The 23,160-nt window shown below is 39.7% G+C and overlaps 1 protein-coding gene across 2 annotated transcripts in view; it reads left to right on the forward strand.

The window, feature by feature from the left end:
• The window catches only part of EXOC4 (exocyst complex component 4), an 849,353-nt gene that overhangs the window by 22,741 nt on the left and 803,452 nt on the right, over positions 1–23,160 (forward strand). For both annotated transcript variants that reach the window (XM_053608803.1, XM_053608804.1), the window contains exons 2-3: positions 749–938; positions 13,540–13,734. In XM_053608803.1, the coding sequence (XP_053464778.1) occupies positions 749–938; positions 13,540–13,734 (385 nt within the window). The remainder of the gene's footprint in view (positions 1–748; positions 939–13,539; positions 13,735–23,160) is intronic.

Consider the following 23,160-nt stretch of genomic DNA (forward strand, 5'->3'; position numbering starts at 1 on the left):
TAGTTTTGTATGACAATGTCTAGGATTGGGAAAAGGGACATTTTCTTGTTATTCTTCTTGTAAGAAAGTGATTTGCCGTGATGTCATAGCTCACAGCATGGTGGCTCATGCCTATAATCCTAGCACTCTTGGAAGAGGGAGAATTGCTTGAGCTGGGGAGTTTGAAACCAGCTCTGAGAAAGAGCAAGACCCTGCCTCTACTAAAAAATTAGAAGAAACTAGCTGAGTATGACGGTGCATGTCTGTAATCCCAGCTACTTGGGAGGCTGAGGCAGGAGGATTGCTTGAGCTCAGGAGTTTGAGGTTGCTGTGAGCTATAGTGATGCCATGGACTCTACCCAGGGTGACAGAGTGAGACTCTGTCTCAAAAAAAAGTTATTTCTAGAATTATTGTTAGGTCTCATTGGGTAGACTTGTTTTTGGTAAGGGAATGGAATTATTATTAATATCAAGATTGACTCAAATCAAGAGCTTCTTAGCTTCTTGCAAAATTCACACTTGCCTGCTGTCTGATTAGAATGAGCTCCAATGCCGAGGAGATAGTGGTGGGAATGGCTCCTGGGATGGGCAACCCAGCAGTCCACATACGTGGCCTAATGGAATTTCCTATGAAGGTGCTTTTGTGTTTTCTATTAGTAACCGATTTCAGTTCCTACATAGGAAGATGAATGTGCTGACGTACTAAGTCACTTTCCTGTTGCTTTTTGCCTTTAGTTTTACTCAGCTTGATATATTCTGCCTTTATCAGGACTCTGTCTACCAGTGATGATGTTGAAGACAGAGAAAATGAGAAGGGTCGCCTTGAAGAGGCCTATGAGAAATGCGACCGCGACCTGGACGATCTGATTGTGCAGCACTACACAGAACTGACGACTGCCATCCGCACGTACCAGAGCATCACGGAGCGAATCACCAACTCCCGGAACAAGATAAAGCAGGTGGGCCTCCTCCCCTCTTGTCTGACCATTGCGGCCCCTTCCTTTGTACAGCCGTGGCGTGGAGGGGAGCCCTGGCAGTGGCTAATGGCCCTCGGTGAGTGATTCATGATGACACTCTCCAGGAGTTTGGCGGGCATCTGGGAAGCCCGGCTGAGGAAGATCATGGATCTTCTGATCCCTGGGCACAGGGTCCCTCCCCTCAGTCTTGTGGGCAGCTTCTGCCATTGCTTCTCACTGTGGTGTGAGGGGACACGAGGAGGATGCCCTCAACTTGAGGAAGACGGAAAGGAATCAAACACAGAAGACAGCGCGTTACCTAAATTGAAGTTGGTTGGGATTTCTCTGTGGTGGTTTGTGTTCTTCATACTTTTATGTGAAGTAAAGAACTCTAACCTACAAATAATTTAAGCATATAACAACATTTTTATGAAACCAGAATTCTTGAGTATCATGCCTTACTTGGGGCAACTGTGTATTCATTTTTATTTTGTCATTTTCTTTTCATGGTTTGGAGCTCGCTCTTTTTTCTTTTATTCTTTTTCTATTTTTCTTTTTATTTATTTATTTTCGAGACAGAGTCTCACTCTGGTGCCCTGGGTAGAGTGCAGTGATGTCATAGCTCACAGCAACCTCATACTCTTTGGCTTAAGAGATGCTCTTGCCTCAGCCTCCCAAGAAGCTGGGACAACAGGCACCCACCATATGCCTGGCTACTTTTTAGAGATGAGGTCTGGCTTTTGCTCAGGCTGGTCTCAAACTCCTGAGCTCTGGTGATCCACCAGACGGCTAGGATTACAGGTGTGAGCCACGGCTTTTATTCTTTTTCTCTTTGTGCCCCTTTCCAGGCCTCTCTTCTTCCTCCTTCCCTCATAGCCTCCCTTCTCTCATCTCTCCCCACCCCCTCTCCCTCCTCTCCTTCCTTGTATGGAAGGTCCTTGGTTCCTGGGTACTGCGCCTTTGGTACCTACAAGGGGCATTTTTATATTTGGCCAAGGGATGACCTGATCAAATAAAGGTTATATAGTGTCACATCACATTATAGTGACGTGGTTCATGGCTGTATTTTGAGGACTACTCCTTTAATACCTTTAGTACTACTCTTTAATAGACAAAAATAATTACCACTTACTAGACACTGATTGTTGGCAGAGTGTGATCATCTCTACTCCTCTCTCAACACATTTAGAATTGGAATTCTGGTCTCCTTGACTCTAAAACCTCTGTTAGTTTTCAGGCTTTTTTTTTTTTTTAAAGCAGCAAAAGCCTTTTTAAAAAAATGTGATATTTTGTAGAATGCCAACATGCCAAATATTAAGAGAGGTGACAAGGTGAGTGACCTCTTATTTGGTGGCGCGGTGAGTGACCCAGGGCATCATGCTGGTCCCCTCCTTAGCACTCAGCGGCTGCCCCTCAAGCTCCTCTGTGGAACCGCAGGCTGCACACACCACAGTTTGAATTCGCTGTCCTGTGCTGTGAGATTGGTTAGGGCTCTCCCTGGCCTGTACCTGCCCAGTCCTGGCTGTGCTTGTGACATTCTCGTAAAATAAGAGGAAAAGAAATTCATGTTTTATTTCTTGTCCTCTAGACCTTACATTATGATTTTGTAAGCAGATATATAAAGTATGCTTCTAGGAATACTGTCAATATATGAATTTCAGCCTTTAAGAGTCTAGTTCCAGAATTAGGAAGTGCTTAAGCCTTTTTGAAGGAATGTGCTGACCTCTTTACATTCTGAAATTAACTGGGCATTTTTGAAAGGAATACGGTAATTCTTATCCTTTACAAGTACTGAGTTCATCCTATGGATTTGTCTGTGAAACTAGGTAAAGCTATAGATCCATTGCTCTAGATTTAAAGTAAACTGTAATCCATTTTGACCCAATATACTAAGTTCAAGAGGGGTCAGGAAATGAATGTATAGCACTACTGACCTTCTGGCTTTGCCTGGGGCAATCACAGCAAGGGTGAAAGACCTTTTGGTATTTGTGTTTCCTGATTAGTTTGGTTGACTGAAAGGACTTTGTCTCAGCCTCAAGGGAAGCACCAGCAGGAATTTCTGCTTTGCTCCCTGTCACTCAGAGTCCATAGCATCTTTGCTGCAAACAAAGAGTTTTCACCTAATCTTGAAAGAGAGCGCTTCATCTTGATCATTTCACATTTGTTTTAGTAGCCACATTTCTTACCATCCTCATTTTCAGTGATCTGAGTTTTGTGCAGAAGAAAACAACAACCACAAAAAAACTTTGTTTTTTCAAATGATTGTCAAGAAAGTAAATGTCACATAATTCAATGTTACAAATTAGCTTTAATATTGGAAAGAGAAATAAAGGGCTAAAGCTCTTTTCAAAAAAGCCTTTAATAATTGATTAATGGTAGAAGAAAAATGTTAGAGAAAATGAAAGTGAATTTGTTTTCATTGTATAATTTGACGGTTTTGTACTATCGAAGTCCATTTCTTATCACCAAGGAAACATTTATGTTTCCTCACTACTCTTTCCTGTCATTTGTGGTTTTTAATTGTACTTTGGATTATGTACAAAATATAGGTATGTATTTTTTTAAGTGAAAATGTGGATGATTCCAATAATCACTGGGTTCCCTTATTTCATCGCCAAGCAAGATGTTGAGAATGGGTAGTTCTTAGTTGCAATTTTCCTTCTGTTCGCTGCCAAAGCAATCTAATGAGGATCCATACGAAAAAGATTTGAGTGCCAGCGACATTTCTTGTTCTGTTTTAGGTGCTAGATGTGTACAAGTGGAAAGCACGAGTCCCCATCCTCATAGAGCTTATGTGCAAGTGGGAGGAGGCAGAAAAGCTAACAAATAGATGATATTTAACCCCATCTAGTTAGTGTCTATGTATCGGATGACTGATTTGTGCCCAGTAGTGTTCTTATGGGGTATAGAAGTGAAGAAATACAAACATTTCTGTCCTTGTGGAGTTTACATTCTAAACAGGGGAGACAGACTATAAATGAATTAATAAGTGAAAGTATGGTATAACAGATGTAAGAAGTGCTATGTAAAACAAACAAACAAACAGAAAAGCAAGGAAAGGAGAGGCTAGGGCGTTGCTGCTTTAGCTGGGTTCGTCAGGGGAGGCCTCCCTGAGGTCCGTTTGAGCCACCACCTGACTGAGACGAGGTAGAGTGTCCGTAAGTACACTCGGACAAAAAGGGAAGCACGTGCAAAGAGCCTGAGGCCGGGCCAGGAGAGAGATGAGAAGACTGGGGTGTGCAGTGTGGTAGAGGGACCTGGCCACCTCCGAGTACGACGGGGAACCAGTCTAAGCTTTGAGCACAGGAATGACATGACGTGACTCTCATTTTAAAGTGCTCACTCTAGCTGCTGTGCCGGGAATAGATTTTAGTGGAGACCAAGGCAGATGAAGATTTCCATATTCATGGCTTGCCACCTTTTAAAGCTTGAGATCACAGAACAGTTATACTTTCCGTTTTTTGACATTGCTTTCAAATATCAATTTATGTTATATTGGTAGAATCTATGCTTTTGAGGATAAATGTGAGCTGACAGATGGATTGGACTTTCTTCCCAGATGGTCCAAACTTTTTTACCTTGGTCAAGTCCATTTGGAATTTTTTCTAGATTAAAAAAAAAAATGTCCAAATACAATACCATGAACGATGATGAGGTCAAGTTATATAGATGATAAACTACTTAGGTATTTCTGTTACTTTGAATACATTGTGAAATTGGTCAAAATGAGATGCTTTTGGATTAGAATCCGTCGGTTCTGCCAGGTTCTTTCTTAATAATGATCGATAATAGCAGCAGCACCAAAATCGATGAATGAATTGATACAAGTTGGGGACTTGGACCATTTGAGTGGCACTTATTGGTATTTGAATTTGGGTTTTTCCAGTGTATACTAGGTGGATAAGATGACCTCAGATTTCTTTAAACAAAGATCCCTGAGTAGTCAGTGTGATGCTTCTCACAGGAGCGGGCTGCACTGAGGAAGGTCGTGGGGACTTGGCTCTATTATGATGTGTGCACAAGCACTTAATGTTTCACCCCAGTTTTGGCTGCCCTCTTGGTACTAGATCAAGTCTAAAACTTATTTTTCTTGCCTATAATTAGGAATAAGTATACATGATTCTGCAAGTGAAGTTGTTAGGGCTTAATCATTGAATAATGGAACATTCATTACTTGACATGTACCTAAAATAATTTTTTGGCTGTTAAATGAAAGTACACCTTGGAAGTAGAATTAGAATGAAGAACAGCCTTAATTAATATAAAAAATGCCCTGTAGAATAACATGGTTTGGTAGGAAGTTATTTACAGCCCAAATATAAAACAGAAATTTTTAGCTTCTAGCAATTGACATGCTCCAGCTAAACAGTGAACAATAAGAGATATGGTAGGGATGGGGCCTGTGGCTCAGTGGGTAAGGGGCCAGCCCCATATACCGGAGGTGGCAGGTTCAAACCACCAAAAACTACAACCAAAAAAAAAAAAACCCAAAAGGATACTGTAATTTAAAATCTGTGCAATAGTAGGGAATGCATTAATGTAGTCACAAGAACCATGAGGTAAGTTCAACTGTGTCTGTATTTGGACTCTGCAACTCAAGGGAAGTTATTGGAAAGCCCTAAGGGAGAGCTTAGAGAATTTCTCAGAGCTCCTTAGAATGGTAGCTAAAAAACTAGGGGGAAAAAGCCATGGGAAATAAAAATTTGGGGGGAATTTAAAAATGATACATAGTTCTAAAAGGCTTATTTTTTCTTTTTAATTAATTTTTTTTGAAAGCAGTCACTGTTTGTTAACTGACCAGATTACAAAAACAATCAGGGCAGATACCTTGGTTCATTCTTCTAATAAGCCTGTTGATTTGATCTTCCCTGTTACCAGCATCTCCACCTTCTACAAAGTGGATTATTTTTTTCTTCATTCCCCCTGCCCCCCCGTGGAGATGATAACTTAAAGGGCCACAAGAAGTTATTTGCTTCTTTGAAGCGTTTGCGAACAGTATAGATCTCATGAATCAGATCCTCCATGCAGATGAGCAAACTGTTATCAGTCAACGCAATTCGTTTCTTACTGATTTTGCCATAACCACGCTTGTAGATTAGCTCATTTACTGACTTCAGATTTGGGTACCCCCATGCAATATACGGTTCTACAATCCTCAGAATGTTACTGGAAGTCTTGTTGAGCTTAACAAAAGTTCCATTGAAGATCTGGAGAAGGCGAAGAAGCTGCAACACTTTTCAGACCTTTGGACTCACACCATTGATACCTCTGATCCTGATGACAAATGCCAATTTTGGTTCTGCAGGTACATAGAAGTTGCCAGCTTTTCTTGCCATCCTAGCCATCCGAATCTCAGTTCTGTACATCTGCCTATATTCTTTATGATAATGCTTAGCTTTTTCATAGATAAGCTTCCTCCTTGCCTTTCGAAGCATCTTTTGGGCACACTTCTTTCTCAGACGCTTGATCTTCAGCTCTGCGAAATTCTTTCGCTTTTTCTTAAGGGTTTCTGGCACTGCAGGAACTTTCTTTTTCTTCTCTTCAACACCCTCCATGGTTCCAGCCGGAAAAAGAGGAAGCCAATTTTTTTTTTTTGAGACAGAATCTCACTATGTCACCCTTGGTAGAGTGCTGTGGCATCACAGCTCACGGCAACCTCAAACTCTTGGGCTCAAGCAATTCTCTTGCCTCAGCCTCCCAAGTAGCTGGGACTACAGGCGCCCGCCACAACGCCCGGCTATTTTTTTTTTTGTTGTTGCAGTTGTCATTGTTGATTTTAGCTGGCCCGGGCCGGGTTCAAACTCGCCAGCCTCTGTGTATGTGGCCAGCATCCTACCCACGGAGCTCTGGGCACTGTCCCTAAAAGGCTTTTAAACAGAACAGCAGGTAGTGTTTCTGAAGTTTGCTCTTTCTAGGCACTTTCTCTGACTCCATTGAAACAATTGGGTTGGATACTTGTGGCAGGAGATAACTTATGAAAATGCTTATACATGTAGATTTACTTTTACCACTAAAAAAGAAAAAAGACATCACAATATTTTGTACTTTTGAAATTAAGAATCAAGTTTATTGTTACATTAATTTTCATTTACTATCCTTTGCTATAGGGAGCTTTTCAGAATATTTCTAATCTCTACTTTGAACACATTTTGTCTACTTGTCGTGTTTTTTTTTTTGCAGTTTTTGGCGGGGGCTGGGTTTGAACCCGCCACCTCCGGTAGATGGGGCTGGTGCCCTACTCCTTTGAGCCACAGGCACCACCCTACTTGTTGTGTTTTATGACAGGTAATATGCACACTCACAGGCATTTCCCCCCTCTTTATCTTTTCCTTGATCCAAATTCAGAACTTTTCTGATTTTATGACTTAAAAGTTACACTTTTCATGCCCTTCCCCAGGCCTGTGTGCATCGGAACCCTCTCACTACATGCATCTAGAAGGCAGTGTTGTTAGCCAAAGGCCCAGTTAATTTTTCTCAGCCCTTTGTCCTTCCCCAGGCGGAGCTGTAAAATTCTACTTCTCTGCCGTATCATCTCACTTTCTATTCACAATAGCCTCATAGAGGATCCTGTTTTCATTATTTTTTCTTTTTCTTATAGTCTCTAATTAAAGTGACTTGCAGTTCTTGTATATTTGAAACTAAAATTCTTGCTATTGCTGACCTGGTGATTAGGAGCAATTGTTATTACAAATTCTGAGGAGCAAAGGAAACTTGTGTTTGTACTCAACGTCATGATTTGAACAACTTGCCCTTTCAAGGATGTGTTTAAGGAAGAAACAGAGTAACATAATTTTCGGTCTTAATTATCCTTATAAGTTAAATAGAATGAAATGAAAATACTGTCATCACATTTATAGAAGTAGAATAGAGATTGAAAACTATATGTTTGAGTGGAAGTTGGTACCTTCCTTAATACTGAATGTTATTATTCATTGATGGGCATAGTCCTTATTTTCCCTCCCCATTAAAATTTTTTTTTTTTTTTGAACTATGTATACATTTGGGAATGGCTAAATCAATCTAATTAACATAATGTGTTGCTTTGCAGGCTTCTCAGTTATTTGTGGTGAGAATACTAAAGTCTATTTTTTTTTTTTTTTTGAGGCACAGTCTCACTGTGTCACCCTTGATAGAGTGCTGTTGTGTCACAGCTCACAGCAACCTGAAACTCTTGGGCTTAAGGTATTCTCTTGTCTCAGCCTCCCAAGTAACTGGGACTATGGGCACCCGCCACAATGCCTGCCTATTTTTTGGTTGCAGTTGTTGTTGTTGTTTAGCAGGCCTGGGCCAGGCTTGAACCCGCCAGCCTCAGTGTATGTGGCCAGTGCCCTAATCACTGAGCTATGGGTGTTGCCCCTAAAGTCTATTCTTGCGGCTGAGCACGGTGGCTCATGCCTGTGATCCCAGAACTCTGGGAGGCTGAGGTGGGCGGATCACCTGAGTTTGAGACCAGCCTGAGCAAAAGCGAGACCCCATCTCTAAAAACATAGCCTGGCCTTCTGGTGGGCACCTGGAGAATACCAGCTACCCGGGAGGCTGCAGCAAGAGAATCTCTTGAGCCTAGGAGTCTGAGGTTGCTGTGAGCTGTGATGCTACAGCACTCAGCTGGGGGCCACACTATAGTGACCATGTTGTACAATGGATTTCTTGAACTTATTTTCTTGCCTAACTGAAATATTATATCCTTTGTCGACATCCTCCCAACACCATCTCTCTCACCCCTGCCCTCTGGTAACCACTGTTTTATCCTCTGCTTCTGTGAGTTTGACTTTCTCGGATTCTATGCATAAGCAAGATCATGCGATATTTGTCTTTCTGGCCTGGCTTATCTCACTTGACATAATAATGTCCTCCAGGTTCATCCATGTTTCTCAAGTGACAGGATTTTCTTCCCTTTTAAGGGTGAATATTAGCCACGTTTTCTTCATTCGTTGATCTGTTGATGGGCGCTCAGGCTGATTCCATGTCTTGGCTCGTGTGAATAATGCTGCGGTCCTCACGCGAGTGCAGGCATCTTTTTGATTTCATTTCCTTTGGATAATGCACCCTAGTGAGATTGCTTGATTATAGAGGAATTCTATTTTTTAATTTTTTGAGGAACCTTCCGACTATTTTCTAGAATGGCTGTATTTCTCATCTTTACTGAGGTATAATTTCCATACAGTAAAATGCACATATTTTGAAAATACAGTCTGAGTTTTGTAAACATACATATCCTTGAATTATGTTCCCATCACCCCTGAGATTTCCCTCCTGCCTCTTTACTGCCTGTCCTTTCTCTTCTATATCCTGCTTCAAGCATCTACTGATTTGAACTCTGTCACTAAAGATTATTAGTGTTGCGTGTGCTAGAACGGAATAGAATGTTCTAGAAAGTCCTCTTTTGTGTTTGGCTTCTTTTGCTCAGAATATCATTTCTGAGATTCTTCATGTGTCTTCCTTTTTGCTGCTGACTGATTCCATCCCCCAACCTTTAAAATAACCTTTCTTCATAACTGTGACTTTCTAATCATCAAGGTGAAGCCTCAGGGTAATTTAGTATTAAAAGTTCTGTGGCTTCTTAGGTCTGCAGCTTTGTTACCTCGGTTTAGGTGATGTTCATTTCTATGTAGGCTGATGCCAGTCCCACCCCACCTTCCTTTTCACTTTCCCTTCCATATTGTAAGCAAAAGTGGGAAGGGAGCTGATTACGTTGTCCATCCCAGTGGCAAATACCATAATGGTCTGTTCCCAATCACACAGGGGTTTGCCAAGTTTTACTGACACTCTGTAAGTGTATTCCTCACTCTCCTCCATCAAGAGCCTAGCTGGGTGTTGTATGACATAACATTTATTTTTAACTGTTTCTATAGTAACAATTACACATAGAGGAAAAGGCTGAGAATTACAGAACCAAGATGACACAAGTAGAATATCAGAAATCAAATTCTAACAAATCCTAGGATTTAAAATGGTGTGGATTAAATAGCTGGAGTTCTTAACATGCTGATTAACTCCAGTAGGATCTGGCAATGGCCTTGAATAATGTGTTTAAAATTCAAAAAACCCACAAATGATGATAAAACCCAGAATTCTCCTCCCTCATCCTCCCCCATTCTCTGATACAGCCCTTCACAGGTACTGATTTTTACACTTTTGTTTTTTTTCCAGGTTTTCCTGTTTCTGATAGTATTCCTGTGCTGATTTTTTTCTTGAGTTTTCCATTTTAGATGCTGTATATTGCCTTTCAGCTGTGGAAGGTGGAGATTTGGCCCCCTTTGGGTCTTTACCACAGCTTCTTCCAGCTTCTCCAGATGGCTGCCCCTAGTTTTGGCTAAATAGATAATGAGTGTTTCCCTTCTCACGACTACGTGCAGATTTGTGCAGTGTTGCTGCTGCTGCTGTTTTCCCTGGAGCTACTGAGCGCTAACTCCGGTTGCTGTTTCCCTTGTTGTCTGTCTTCTCTGTCAGATCCCCCCTTCCGGGATCCCACATTTCTGTCTTTCTGTGTTTCTCTTCAGGCATTTGCTGAGGCACAGCACATGGGAAGTTTAGTGTTTGAGAGCTTGCATGTCTGGAAATGTCTTCATTCTTTCCTCATGCTTGATTAATAGTTTTTCTGGGAATTAACTCTCTCTCAGAATTTTGAAGTTTTTTGTTCCTTCACCTTGCAGCTGTTACTGTTGCTGTTGAGAAAAGTCTGATGCCATTCTGATTCACAGATCTTTGCACAAGTCCTGCTTTCCTTTTTTTCTTTAAATGCCTTTAAGGGTGTCTCTTTATACCTGTTGTTTTTACAGGGCAGGATGATGTGCCCTGGCTTGGGTCTTTTTGCAATTCATTTTCTTGAGTACTTGGTGTGCCTTTTCAGTGTGAAAATGCTTATCTTTTGCTCTGGCAGATTTTCTGCTATTATTTTACAAATGTTTTTCTCCTTTTCTCTCATTTTCCTTCCCCTGGAATTCCTGTTGGGTTAGTATTGGGCCTCTTGAATCCATGCCCTGTTTGCTTTTGCCTTCTCTTCTCTTGTTTTTTTTTATGTTTTTCTGTTTAGAGATTTCCTTAAGATACCTTCTGACTTTTCTTGTGGATTTTCAAGTTTCTATTATATTTTTAACTTCTAGGATTTGTTTTTTATTTCTTGAAACTTCTTATGGCATCATGTCCTTGTTTCATTGATGTAATAGCATCTCTTAATTTTCCTGAGGATATTAATTATGGTTTGACATTTCTGTTTCCTGCACAGTTTGTGTCCCTTCACCCCCACTCCAGTATCCTTTTTATTTTGATTCCCGTCATTCCATTCTTCAGGCTATTCTTTTTTTTTTATTGAGACACAGTCTCATTCTGTCACCCTCAGTAGAGTGCTGTGGCGTCACATCTCACAGCAACGTCAAACTCTTGGGCTCAAGTGATTCTCTTGCCTCAGCTTCCCCGATAGGTGGGACTACAGGTACCTGCACAATGCCTGGCTATTGCGTGTGTGTGTGTGTGTGTGTGTGTGTGTGTGTGTAGCAGGCCCAGGCAGGTTGGAACCCACCAGCCCTGGAGCATGTGGCCTGTGCCCTAACACTAAGCTAGGGGCGCTCCCTGCAGGCTATTCTTGAATGTCAGGTGATCCTTGGCTGGCCATTTGTATGGAAGAGGGAGGCCCTGCAGAGGTGATTGGAAGCCTGGAGCATGTTTTGGAGCTGGTATATGATGGTTGCAGAGGGACTTACCACTTTGTCCAGTGAAAGCTCAAATGTCACTGTCTTTATAGGGCTTTTAAGGGGAAAGGCGCAAGTCTCCTATGTTGGGGTTCAAAGCCAGGCTGCCAGTGTCATTGGAGCCTAACCACTGGAGGAGAATGGGGTGCCTGGGATCGGATGTATGAGAATCACACTGTTCTAACAGGCTGTACTTTGACTTCACACTCCTGTTTCCTGCCCAGGGCCTCATGCCTTCCTGGGGCTATGCCTGTTGTTCCCTGGCCCAGACCCTCTCTAATTCAGTCTCTCCAGATTTGGCCAATGCTGGGGGGAGGGAATTATTAATACCTGTGTGTGTGGCTTGATGGAGGTCTGGAGCTCAAAATATTCCAATGGAAAGTTTAATATTCATTCCAGTCTGCTTATGAAGGGAGATTACAAAGTCTTTTTATTAAAGACTTTTTTTTTTTAAATGTGGGAGAGTTTCATAGAAGTATGATTTAGGGGTTGTCCTGAAGTCGTATGAATGATTTAGGGGTTGTCCTGAAGTTGTATGAATGCTTTCTCAAGAAACCTTCTAATCTTGTCTTCATATTTTCCATGCTTGTTGGAAAAATGTTGAAATTTAGTTTTGGTAATCTCAGAAGCATAGCATCATCGGTGAGTATGTCCACCACTACAGCAAATCATGTTGACTAGGGGTGTCCAACCTGCGGCTGTGGGCTGCATGCCAATTTCGTGAGGACTTTTGTTGCTTATCTGTGGTGTCAGATATCACAAAACGTATGCACAGACTTTTTTTTTTCTTACTAATCAGCTTTCATTAGTGTTTGTGTACTTAATGTGTGGCCCAAGATAACAAGACAACTCTCATTTCTCCAATGTGTGGCAGGAAAAAAAAAAAAGATTGGATACTCCTGTATGTAGACGAAGAACATAGATTTTCAATTGTCAAAAACGTGGCAGGCTTTCTGAGGTGATTGAAACGTCCTGTATATGAGTGATGGTTTGGAATGCAAAGGGAATGCGTTTGCTAAACTCATCAAATAGTACACTTGAGATACATTTATGTATAAATTTTACCTGAAACACAAACAGAAACAAGACTAAACAAATATTAAACTCTGATTTAAATAAAAATACATGTTAGGACTGTCAAAAGTAGATGAAAACAGTTCTGTGCATTATAAAAGGTCATGGTTCTTTTTATTTTTCCCTGTTGTAAAAAGTGAAAGTTTTTAACTAGGGTAGAAAATAAAAATTTAAGTCTCAGCATGTACATTGTAACGACCCCTCCCCATTCCTTCCCTCTTATTTGTGTGTTGTGCCTGTTTAAGTCACTAGACTGCAGGTCTCTGGAAATGGTGGAGATTGTCTTATTTAATATCTAACGTTCAGAACACAAGGCAAAAAATCCTTGGTTTGGCTTTTCATTTTGAGATTATCTCTGGATTTGCCTCCTTTTGTAATAAACTGGACTTATTTTTATTGTAGTCAGTTGAAATGAGCACTCAGTTCATTGGTTGTAAACTTTAGCTGGAGTTCTAGAGCTAGAAGTTTGAACCAAGTGACCCACCAGCTGAAAAGGAATTTTTTGGGGAGTACTGAGGAAGGAGTAATGGCGTGTAATCTCTCTGATTATTCTCTTTTGAGCTATATTTACATTTCCATGGTACCTGATATTCAGAGTGCTTTATCCTTAGTAATTTCTTGTGTGTACACTTAGAGGTAGGTTAGGAGTAGTTTTCTCGTTTTATGAGAGAGAAACTGTCTACACAGAGAGAATTAGAGTTTTGCAGGTACACCAATCAGGGGACTAAGTGGGAAAGTGAATTAGGAATACTTACATTCCGTAGTACCAACAACGACTACCAGGTTGAATTTAGAGTAGCAAGACTTTGGGCTGACTCAGGATTGACTCTGTTCTGTTGTAGGTAAAAGAGAACCTGCTTTCATGCAAGATGCTACTGCATTGCAAACGGGATGAGCTTCGGAAACTGTGGATTGAAGGAATTGAACATAAGCATGTCCTGAATTTGTTGGATGAAATTGAGAATATCAAGCAAGTACCTCAAAAGCTGGAACAGTGCATGGCCAGCAAGCACTATCTGAGTGCCACCGACATGCTGGTAAGAGCACAGCCTGCACTAAGGTTCCTTTCTGCTAAGATGTAAGACCACTCTCCTTTGTTCTCCCTGAATCCCATAGTGGATGGATTGTAGCACGTTATAAACTGCGGTCTTGGGATTCACAGGCCCTTGCAGGTGAAGCCTGGCCAGTTCTCTCACTAATTCCAGTATTTGAAATGGTAGGTGGTAATTATTTATGTATTGTCTGGCTTTGGAACAAAAGAAATGTTGTGGTAAGAAACCAGTACTTAAATCAGGCTGGAATGGTAATAACAGGTGTTTTTAGCTTTAGAGGAAGATAGTTAAAGAATTCCATTTCAAAGAATGAAATCTACAGTGAGGAAGAACTTTCGAAGATTTATAAATGTAGTGTTACACAAATTCTTTGTAGGAATTTTATGTAAGCTTTTGTTTTTTCTTAAATTGATAAGAAATGTTTTTGAGAGTAATAACTGGAAGTAACTTTATTAAGCAACTTAGGCGCTCTCCATCGTGTTCTGCCACTTTTTAAATCAGTGAAAGTTCCCAGAAGATAGCAGTTGGTGGGGTATATGACTGTCAAGAAGAAGAATAAAAAGCAGAAATACAGAGTTTGCTCCCTAATAATCCTAACTTTCCCAGGGCCTGTGGCTGTTAGAGAGGCTGCTCTCTCTCCTTCCCCCTCCACTGACACAGCCCCACTTCTGTCTCCTTCAGAGTTGGCTGAGGACGTACAGAAGCCCTGAGCAGCAGAGGGGACTGTATTTGCCTTCTATCTTGGTTTCACTAAATGAGACTGGCTTTAACACTGGGAGAAACACCTGGGGGAATTGGCGGAGACACAAATCAAATGCTCTAAGTGGTTCTAAGTCATTCAGACTTCCAAGAAAAATTTTACTAAAAGTCCTTCATAAGAAGCTTTTAAGAAAACCTGGTAAGAAAGGAGTGAGAAATGACACGATAGTCTATCATATGTTAAAGCCTGGTTATGCGATAGGACCATCGCTCTTCACAGTGGAAGGTTAATAATGCTCGACTCTTGGGAGCGGCTGAAGAATTGGTTATTTTCAGCATCTTATTCAAAATGGATTTTTTTCCGTAATGACTGTCGGTGTCTGGTAGTAAAACTTGGTTACTTTTCAGCTTTAGGATTGGTTTATTGGTTTATGCATATTTGTGCTAAATTATCAAGATTCAGCAGTCACAACTGAAAAGTTTCTATATGTGTAGTGTATACGTATCGATCTAAATCACGAGTTTTTTTTTTTTTATTTTAGTGGGCCTGCCTTTAATTTAGGGCTGCACCTTAAAATAGTTTGTTAGAATTAATTTTTGTGTAATTTATATTCATTTTAGGATTTCAGATTTTTGTTTTATGGTCTTCTGACTGAAGAGCTAATTTATTTGCCTAAGGGCTGATCAATAATGAATACTGTCCTCTGCCCTTTTCTTTGACCTGTTTTTCTTCAGGACCTCATTAAACAACTTCTTTACATTCTTGGTTCAAGTTAGAGAAATATAAAAAAATACCTGCTTGACCCATGTAACCAATCTCCTACCAGGCAGGGATATATGTGGAATGCCTCCGTGTGTTCTTTCTGCACAAGTCTTCATTGTTCTCCGGTGCACTGGTCTCTTCGGCATGTTGGTCTGGGTGTTGGAGGAGAGCATAGGTTGTCCTGTAAATCTTTCCGGCTTTGCAGAAGAAAATGATTTTTTTTCCCCAATTCAAAAATTTAGAGTGGAACCTAGATTGAGCCAGTCGGTCTTATGATCATCAGTTCTAACTAAAACAATGTGATTGGGGAGGTGAGGGGTGTGGAAGAAGACCAGCTGCTCCAGAAGAGATTGTGTATGAGACATTATTTCCCAGAAGTTTCTTTCTTTTTTTTCCTCTCTTGGTTTGAAGTTGTTTATATATTCTGGTTACTGATTCTTTTTCTGTTAGATGGATTATAAACATCTCCTAGTTAGTAGTTTATCATTTTACTTTGTTTACTTGCTATAAAGAAATTTGAAATGATAATGAAATAAATGAAATACAATTTTTCAATTTTTTTCATTCACGTTGTGAGATTTTTGTTTTGAGAAATTTTTTTCCATCTCAATCTCATGAAGAGCATCTCCTGTGTTTTCTTCTTTAATACATTGAAAGTCCCATTTTTAAAATATAGTATGAGCTAGGGATCTAATTTTATCTTCTCTATAGCTAATTGGCTTAGACTATTTATGGAAGCCTTTTACTAGTAATTTATAATGCCATTTTTGTCACATATTAAGTTTTCACATATGCATGAATCTTTTTCCTGAGCTCTTTATTTTGTCCAGTTGATCTCATCACCCAAGCCATGCTGTTTTAATTACTATAACTTTATTATATATCTTAACAGGCAGTAGACATTTCTTCATTTTGCTATTTAAAATTATGTATTTTTTTGGCCCTTTTCCACAGAAATTTTAGTATTAACTTACCAAGTTCCATAAAAAAGTATGGTGAAATTTTGATTGAATGTATGATCTCTGGTCTTTGCAATATTGAGTCTCACTATCAGTGAGCAGATGTGCCTCTCATTTATTGAAATATTCATTTATGTCCTTTAATAATGCTTAGTAATATATTCCTTAGAGGTTTACATCTATTTTGCTAGACTTATTGCTGGGTATCATATATTTTTGGTTGCCTTTTAGAATGATAGCTCATTGTTAATTACAGTTTCTAGTTAATTTGTGATTGGTGGATAAGAATGTGATAGATATTTCTTTTTTAATTGACCATTATATTTTTCTGAACTGATTCCCAATCCTGTTAGCCTGGAACATGATGACTTACTCCTTTAGACTTGGCTCACATTTCATCAACACTCTGAATGTTCCAGACATTCAGATAGCTAGGAGAGTTTCTTTATTTTTCCATTAGCTTGTGTATTTCATTTTGCTATAATTGCTTTTGTTCGTATGGTGGGTCATTGAGGGTGGAGTAGGTAGGTCATTGTGTCTTACCTGTTTTTGTCTTCTTGGGTACCTAGCATAGTGCAGCTTATATAGAGTTCACAAATCATTAACCGAATGGGTAACTGTGTGAAGGACTAATACAGTACATAGAGAAAAAGGGTTCTTTTCTAGGAACGCTGTCTGGTTTTCCCCTCTGATTAGTTTAAAAAATTATTATATTTTTTATGCAAGGTTCTCTAGTCTCTAGTCTTTTCTTCTTGTAATATTTATTTATTTATTTATTTGAAATAGAGTCTCACTATGCCGCCCTCGATTGAGTGCCGGGGTGCCATGGCTCACAGCAACCTCAAACTCTTGGGCTTAAGTGTTTCTCTTGCCTCAGCCTCCCCAGTAGCTGGGACTACAGGCGCCAGCCACACGCCTGGCTATATTTTTGTTGCAGTTGTTTAGCTGGCCTGGACTGGGTTCAAAACCTGCCACCCTCAGTGTATGTGGCTGGTGCTGTAACCACTGTGCTTCAGGCACCGAGCCATTTTCTGTAATATTTAAATGAACAACAGTTATAATAATAGTACGTACTGAGCACTTACTATGTGCTGGTCCCAATTTAATTATGTTACTTTTGTTAATTAATTCTTGCAACAAACGTTGAGATAGATTTCTAATATCATTACCACTTTATAGATGAGGTGATTGCTTTCTATGATGTGGGGAGTTAGACATATTCCAGTAAACAATGATGCGTTTATCCCAGTATACAAAGATGTCATGGAGGTAGGACTTAAAGCGTGCTTAAAAGGTGGAAAATATTCTTCAACTTGGTCTTTTGCATATGAGTGAATAGTAAGTTCTATACTTGCGTTTTCATTGGACTTCATATGAAGAATATTTTCTTTCCTTATGGTTATATGCTATTAGAAGTAAAATCCTATTTAAGGCATCTTAAGTGTTCAAATGGAAATCTTTGCTAAAAGATATCAGATGAAACTGAAGACAAAACAATCTAGTCTTTTAAACTCTCTTGATTTTCCTTGGATTTGTTTGTGAAAAGATTTTACGTTTCCATTTTAAGGCATATGCAGATGGGTAATAATTTAATCCCTACTCAGTAGAGATTAATAAATCCAGAGTAAATAAATCAGCGGTGACCCATTGCTCTCGCCAGCTCTTACTATTCCTACTTTACCATCAGATTGGTCTGGTAGTTATAGTCTTTTGATATTTATTTCTTCTTTTGATATGATAACCTGAGTATTGCATAAAATAATTAAATTGTCATGACAGGAAATGTCTGCAAATAGGTCTGGCCTTTTGTTTCCTTCTTCAAGGTAAACAGCTGCTGTTGGCTTCTGAAAAGCTAAAAATGATCCAACAGGAAGCCTGTAGCCATCACATTGAAATCAGAGACTTGATTAATATTGTAGCCTGTAGCTTGGTGATATGTATGGTTTAAATTAGACCTTTGCAGTCATTGTGCTGGGTTGATGCAAGCACATTAATGACATAATTTCTGGTTGCTGCATCACATTTCTGCAGTCTGTCCTTTGTATTCCACTCACATTAATTGAAGTAATTTTGCCAGTGAAGCGTGTTTCAAACCTCTGCATTTAAATTGAAATTTTAATTCCCTTATTGTCTTGAAAAGACGGCTGAAGATGCCTTGTTACAGGTTTCATTATCACTCAAAACACTCCAGCTGCTGGTTCTAATGTATGTGGACTGATTAATTCTGGGAAGAATTATTAATATAAGAAGAGCAGTTTCTTCCCAGTGGCATGAGCTAACCAGGAAGGTATTTCACGATAGTTAAGATTTTTATAAACTTTTTTAAAAGGAAAATTTGTGTAGAAGTCTGCATCAAGCTAAAATTGCGCAGAGGAGCTTTAAAAACCACTTACACAAGTTCTGATTTATCAGTCCATAGAAGTCAATTCCTAATTGCGTTCAATCAGTAGAAACCAAGCCAGTGCGAGTGGTTTTGAAGCACTTTAGCTGACAGTCACAAGGCTTGCGACTAAAATAATTTTTCGTTTCCAAGCCTTTCTGAGATTGTAGAGATTTTGAATGTCTCTTAATCATTTTGTCTGTCTTTATTTATATGTCTTTTAAAAAAGAATCCGTAGCTGTATAGTCAGATAAGGATTATTATGATAATTATAATAATAACTTATATTTATGTAGCTCTCTTCTTTCCAGAGGATCCCAGGGTGCTTTGCTGAGAGAATGGTATGGTGAAATTATTGTACTTATGTTGTGAGTATGTGGCCCTATCTAGGATAAAGAGGGTAAGGTAGCTCTTGTCTGAGCTAATAGAAGTAAGTATATTGGTAGTATTTTCAGTTTATAAGATTCTTTGCAATTGTGGGGTAACATTGAGCGTTTCGAATGTCAACCTAAGTCTTAGTTAGGGTCAGGTAGACCTGTGTTTGAATCCCAGCTTTGAATCTGACTAGTGGTCAATTATTTATCTTTGCTGAAAGTTAGAGTTAGGAATAATATATACCACCAAGGGTTGTTGAAAGGATAAAATGAGTTATTAAACCTTGTATATAAAGTATACACAGTATACAAAGTAAATTCTTTGATATGTTATTTTGAATTAATTGACTATTTTTACTGGTAACATAGCCAGATATGGGGATTGCTCCCATGTTATAATGTTATAATCCAAAAGACTATCCTGGAGGTGGACTTATTTTGAGTTAGTAAAAGAGTTGAAGGCTAGGTTAAACATTTTTTTTTTAAGAGACAGAGTCTCACTTTATTGCCCTCAGTAGAGTGCTGTGGCGTCACACAGCTCACAGCAATCTCCAACGTCTGGGCTTAGATGATTCTCTTGGCTCAGCCTCCCGGGTAGCTGGGACTACAGGTGCCCGCCACAAAGGGGGCCGGGTTTGAAACTGCCACCCTTGGTATATGGGGCCAGCACCCTGCCCACTGAGCCACAGGCACTACCCTTAGGTTAAACATTTTTTGACTTCTTTTCTTCTTGGCCCAACCTGGATATGTATCTGAATGAAAGACTAGTCTACCTTTTTGACAAAGGAACTCCCAAAGACAGGATTTTTCTCAGAGGGTATTCTCCTGTGGTGTGACACATGCATAGATAAATGATCAAGATCTAAAGTTCTATGCCATATTTTAGGAATTTGGTGTGGACAAATGTTAGATTTTTTGTTGTTGGTTACCTATATGGCCTACATCAAGTGTATGTTCATAGGGTACCCATTGATTACATATAAGCAATGTAATTTATTGGTAAACTATCCAAAATCAACTTGTTGCAAAATCTTCTCATAGGTAACTAAATGTGTTAATCTGCTGTGTATCATAATTGAATATGTGCTTTGTCAGTATTGGAAGGTGCTTATCAAAAATGCTGATTTTCATGTTAGTTGATGGTAAGCTGTTCTTTCTCTTGGATGTAGATAGCAGGACCTGTGGCCCAGTGAAGTTGGTATTTGTGCCAGTAAATCTGTGTCATTAGCAACCACATTCATCTTATTTTCTCTTCTTTATGGGCAGGAAATGGGCGATCATGCCTCTACTATTAAATGATTAATGTACAAGTGAGAAAAAAAGCCAAAACATACATCCCTTTTATCTGGCATGAAAGTTTCTGAGATCTCACAGACTTTTTTTTTTTTTAATCATTACTTTGGGAATGATTAAGGTGAAAGATCAGAAACTGGAATATTCTAGTGAGCTTATTGGTCTGAACCTGAAAGTGGTGTAGTGACTATGCAAAAATGTTCTAATATTCCATATGAATTTCTCCACATCATAATAAAAATATGTGATCAATAGTGAAATAGCCATCACTAAAGTCCATCTGTTCCTAGTGTAAAATATCAGTTTGAAAGATGGAAGCCAAAATTCCATACTAATAATTTATCAGGAAAGAATCTGGCGTACATTTTGGTAGTCAGACAGATGATTGGGTCTGTAACATGTGATGATGCCATTGTTTATGCAGAGGTCCTCAAACTTTTTAAACAGGGGCTAGTTCACTGTCCCTCAGACTGTTGGAGGGCTGGACTATAGTTTAAAAAAAAAAACTATGAACAAATTCCTATGCACATTGCACATATCTTATTTTGAAGTAAACAAACAAAACGGGAACAAATACAATCACACTGCCTCATGTGGCCCGTGGGCTATAGTTTGAGGACTCCTGGTCTATAGGCCTTTTGTGTGTATCTGTGAAGGTGGCCTTAACCTTGAAGGAGGTTGCGTGCTAGTTGGAAGAGACAGATGGTAAACAGATAACCAGCATAAACAGTGTCTCATATCATGATAAGTATGTGGAGATAAGTACTATGGAGAAAAACATGATGAGAAGGGGAGACCAGAATACTGGGGTGGGCACAAGGGTGTATGCTTTGCTATTAATTAATTAATCAATTAATTTTTATTGTTAGGGATTCATTGAGGGTACAAAGAACCAGGTTACATTGATTGCATTTGTTAGATAAAGATCCTCTTATCCTTGTGTCCTGCTCCCAAAAGGTGTACCACACTCTGTGCCCTCCCACTCCCTCCCTCCTTCCCTCCTTCTCTCTCTGTTCTCCCCACCCCACATCCTCCACCATGTACTAGGTCATTAATGGTCCTCACATCAGGATTGAGTACACAGGATTCTTCTCCATTCTTGTGATGTTTTACTAAGAATAATATGTTCCACTTCCATCCAGGTTAATACAAAAGATGTACAGTCTCCATCTTTTTTAGTGGCTGAATAGTATTCCATGGTGTACATATACCGCAGCTTGTTAATCCATTCCTGGGTTGGTGGACATTTAGATTGTTTCCACATTTTGGCGATTGTAAATTGAGGTGTGATAAACAGTCTAGTGCAAGTGTCCTTATGGTAAATGGATTTTTCTTCTGGGTAGATGCCCAGTAATGGGATTGCAGGGTCAAATGGGAGGTCTAGTTTGAGTTCTTTGAGGTTTGTCCATACTTCCTTCCAAAAATGGTTGTATTAATTTGCAGTCCCACCAGCAGTGTAAAAGTGTTCCCTTCTCTCCATATCCACGCCAGCATCTGCAGTTTTGAGATTTTGTGGTGTGGGCTATTGTCAATGGGGTTAGATGACGTCTCAGGGTGGTTTTGATTTGCATTTCTCTAATAATTAGGGACGATGAGCATTTTTTCATATGTTTGTTAGCCATTCATCTGTCTTCTTTAGAGAAGGTTCTATTCATCTCTCTTGCCTGATGATAGAAGGGATTGTTGGCTCTTTTTGAGTTTATTAATTTGAGTTCTTTGTAGATCCTAGTTATCAAGCTTTTGTCCAATTCAAAATATGCAAATATCCTTTCCCATTGTCTACTTGCTTTGGTTGTTGCAAATATCCTTTCCCATTGTCTACTTGCTTTGGTTGTTGTCTCCTTAGCTGTACAGAAGCTTTTCAGTTTCATTAAGTCCCATTTGTTTATTTTTGTTGTTGTTGCAATTGCCATGGAGGTCTTCCTCATAAAGTATTTCCCCAGGCCGATAGCTTCAAGTGTTTTCCCCACTCTGTCTTTGAGGATTTTTACTGTTTCATGACTTATCAGTGTTGTGCCCAGATCTCGAAATCCCCCACAAAGACCACTAGGGAGCCGAGTCCCATGCAAAAACAAAAGAGCCTTTTATTGCAAGCTCGAGCTTGGGCTCCCGGGGGCTCTGCTGCAATGGATCCGAGCCAGGAGCCTCGAGCTCTGGAGCAGGTTCTTATGGTCCGGCACAGCCGGTGGGTGTGCACAGCTTGAAACAAAGGGGGCATTTCTGGATTGGTTAGGTGGGGGTCCCTGATTGGTGGGTGGTTGTCTCATGATTTTGGGGAATTGCGTGGGCTTGTCTGGAAAGTGAAACTTACTGAGTGATATGGTGGGGAAAGTGAAACTTAACTCCTAAGGTGACGCTGGTCTGGTTCTTTCATAAGCAATATCTGCTTCTAGCTGCATTTGGGACCCCCTTCATTACCTCAAACACCTAATTTTGTGTCTAAAATTAAGTGAGTAGGTTTGTGGCAGCTTTGTTTTTCTATTACAGAGTAAAAATACAGGGTTTTACAACAACTGTTTTTCATGTTGCTCAAAGCCCTTTTTATTTATATTTGCTTTTAAATGCTGGGGTTTCTAAAAAGCAAACTGTTTGGCAGGTACATGGTTATTGTATTAGTTTTCTTTCAATTTTATTTTGCTTTTTAATCTCCCATTCGTTTGCCTCTTTTATATTAAAGCCAGTAGAAATTCTACTCTTGTAAGGCCCAGCAATTTCCATTTGGCTTGCTTTAGCTGAAGGGCAATGATTCCCAAACTACACATTAGGAGGTCTTTCAAAATTCTACAGCCGAGGCCATGTCCTAGACCAGCTAAGTGGGAATCTCTGGAGGTGGGCTGCTGGCTTCATTAATTTCTGACATTCTCTAGGTGAGGCCAACACGCAGACAATTTGGAACTATGGGTGTAGGCCTGTGTTATGAATAGAGCAGAACTCATTGTTTTT

This window comes from Nycticebus coucang, chromosome 11, assembly GCF_027406575.1.
Source record: "Nycticebus coucang isolate mNycCou1 chromosome 11, mNycCou1.pri, whole genome shotgun sequence".
NCBI lineage: Eukaryota > Metazoa > Chordata > Mammalia > Primates > Lorisidae > Nycticebus > Nycticebus coucang.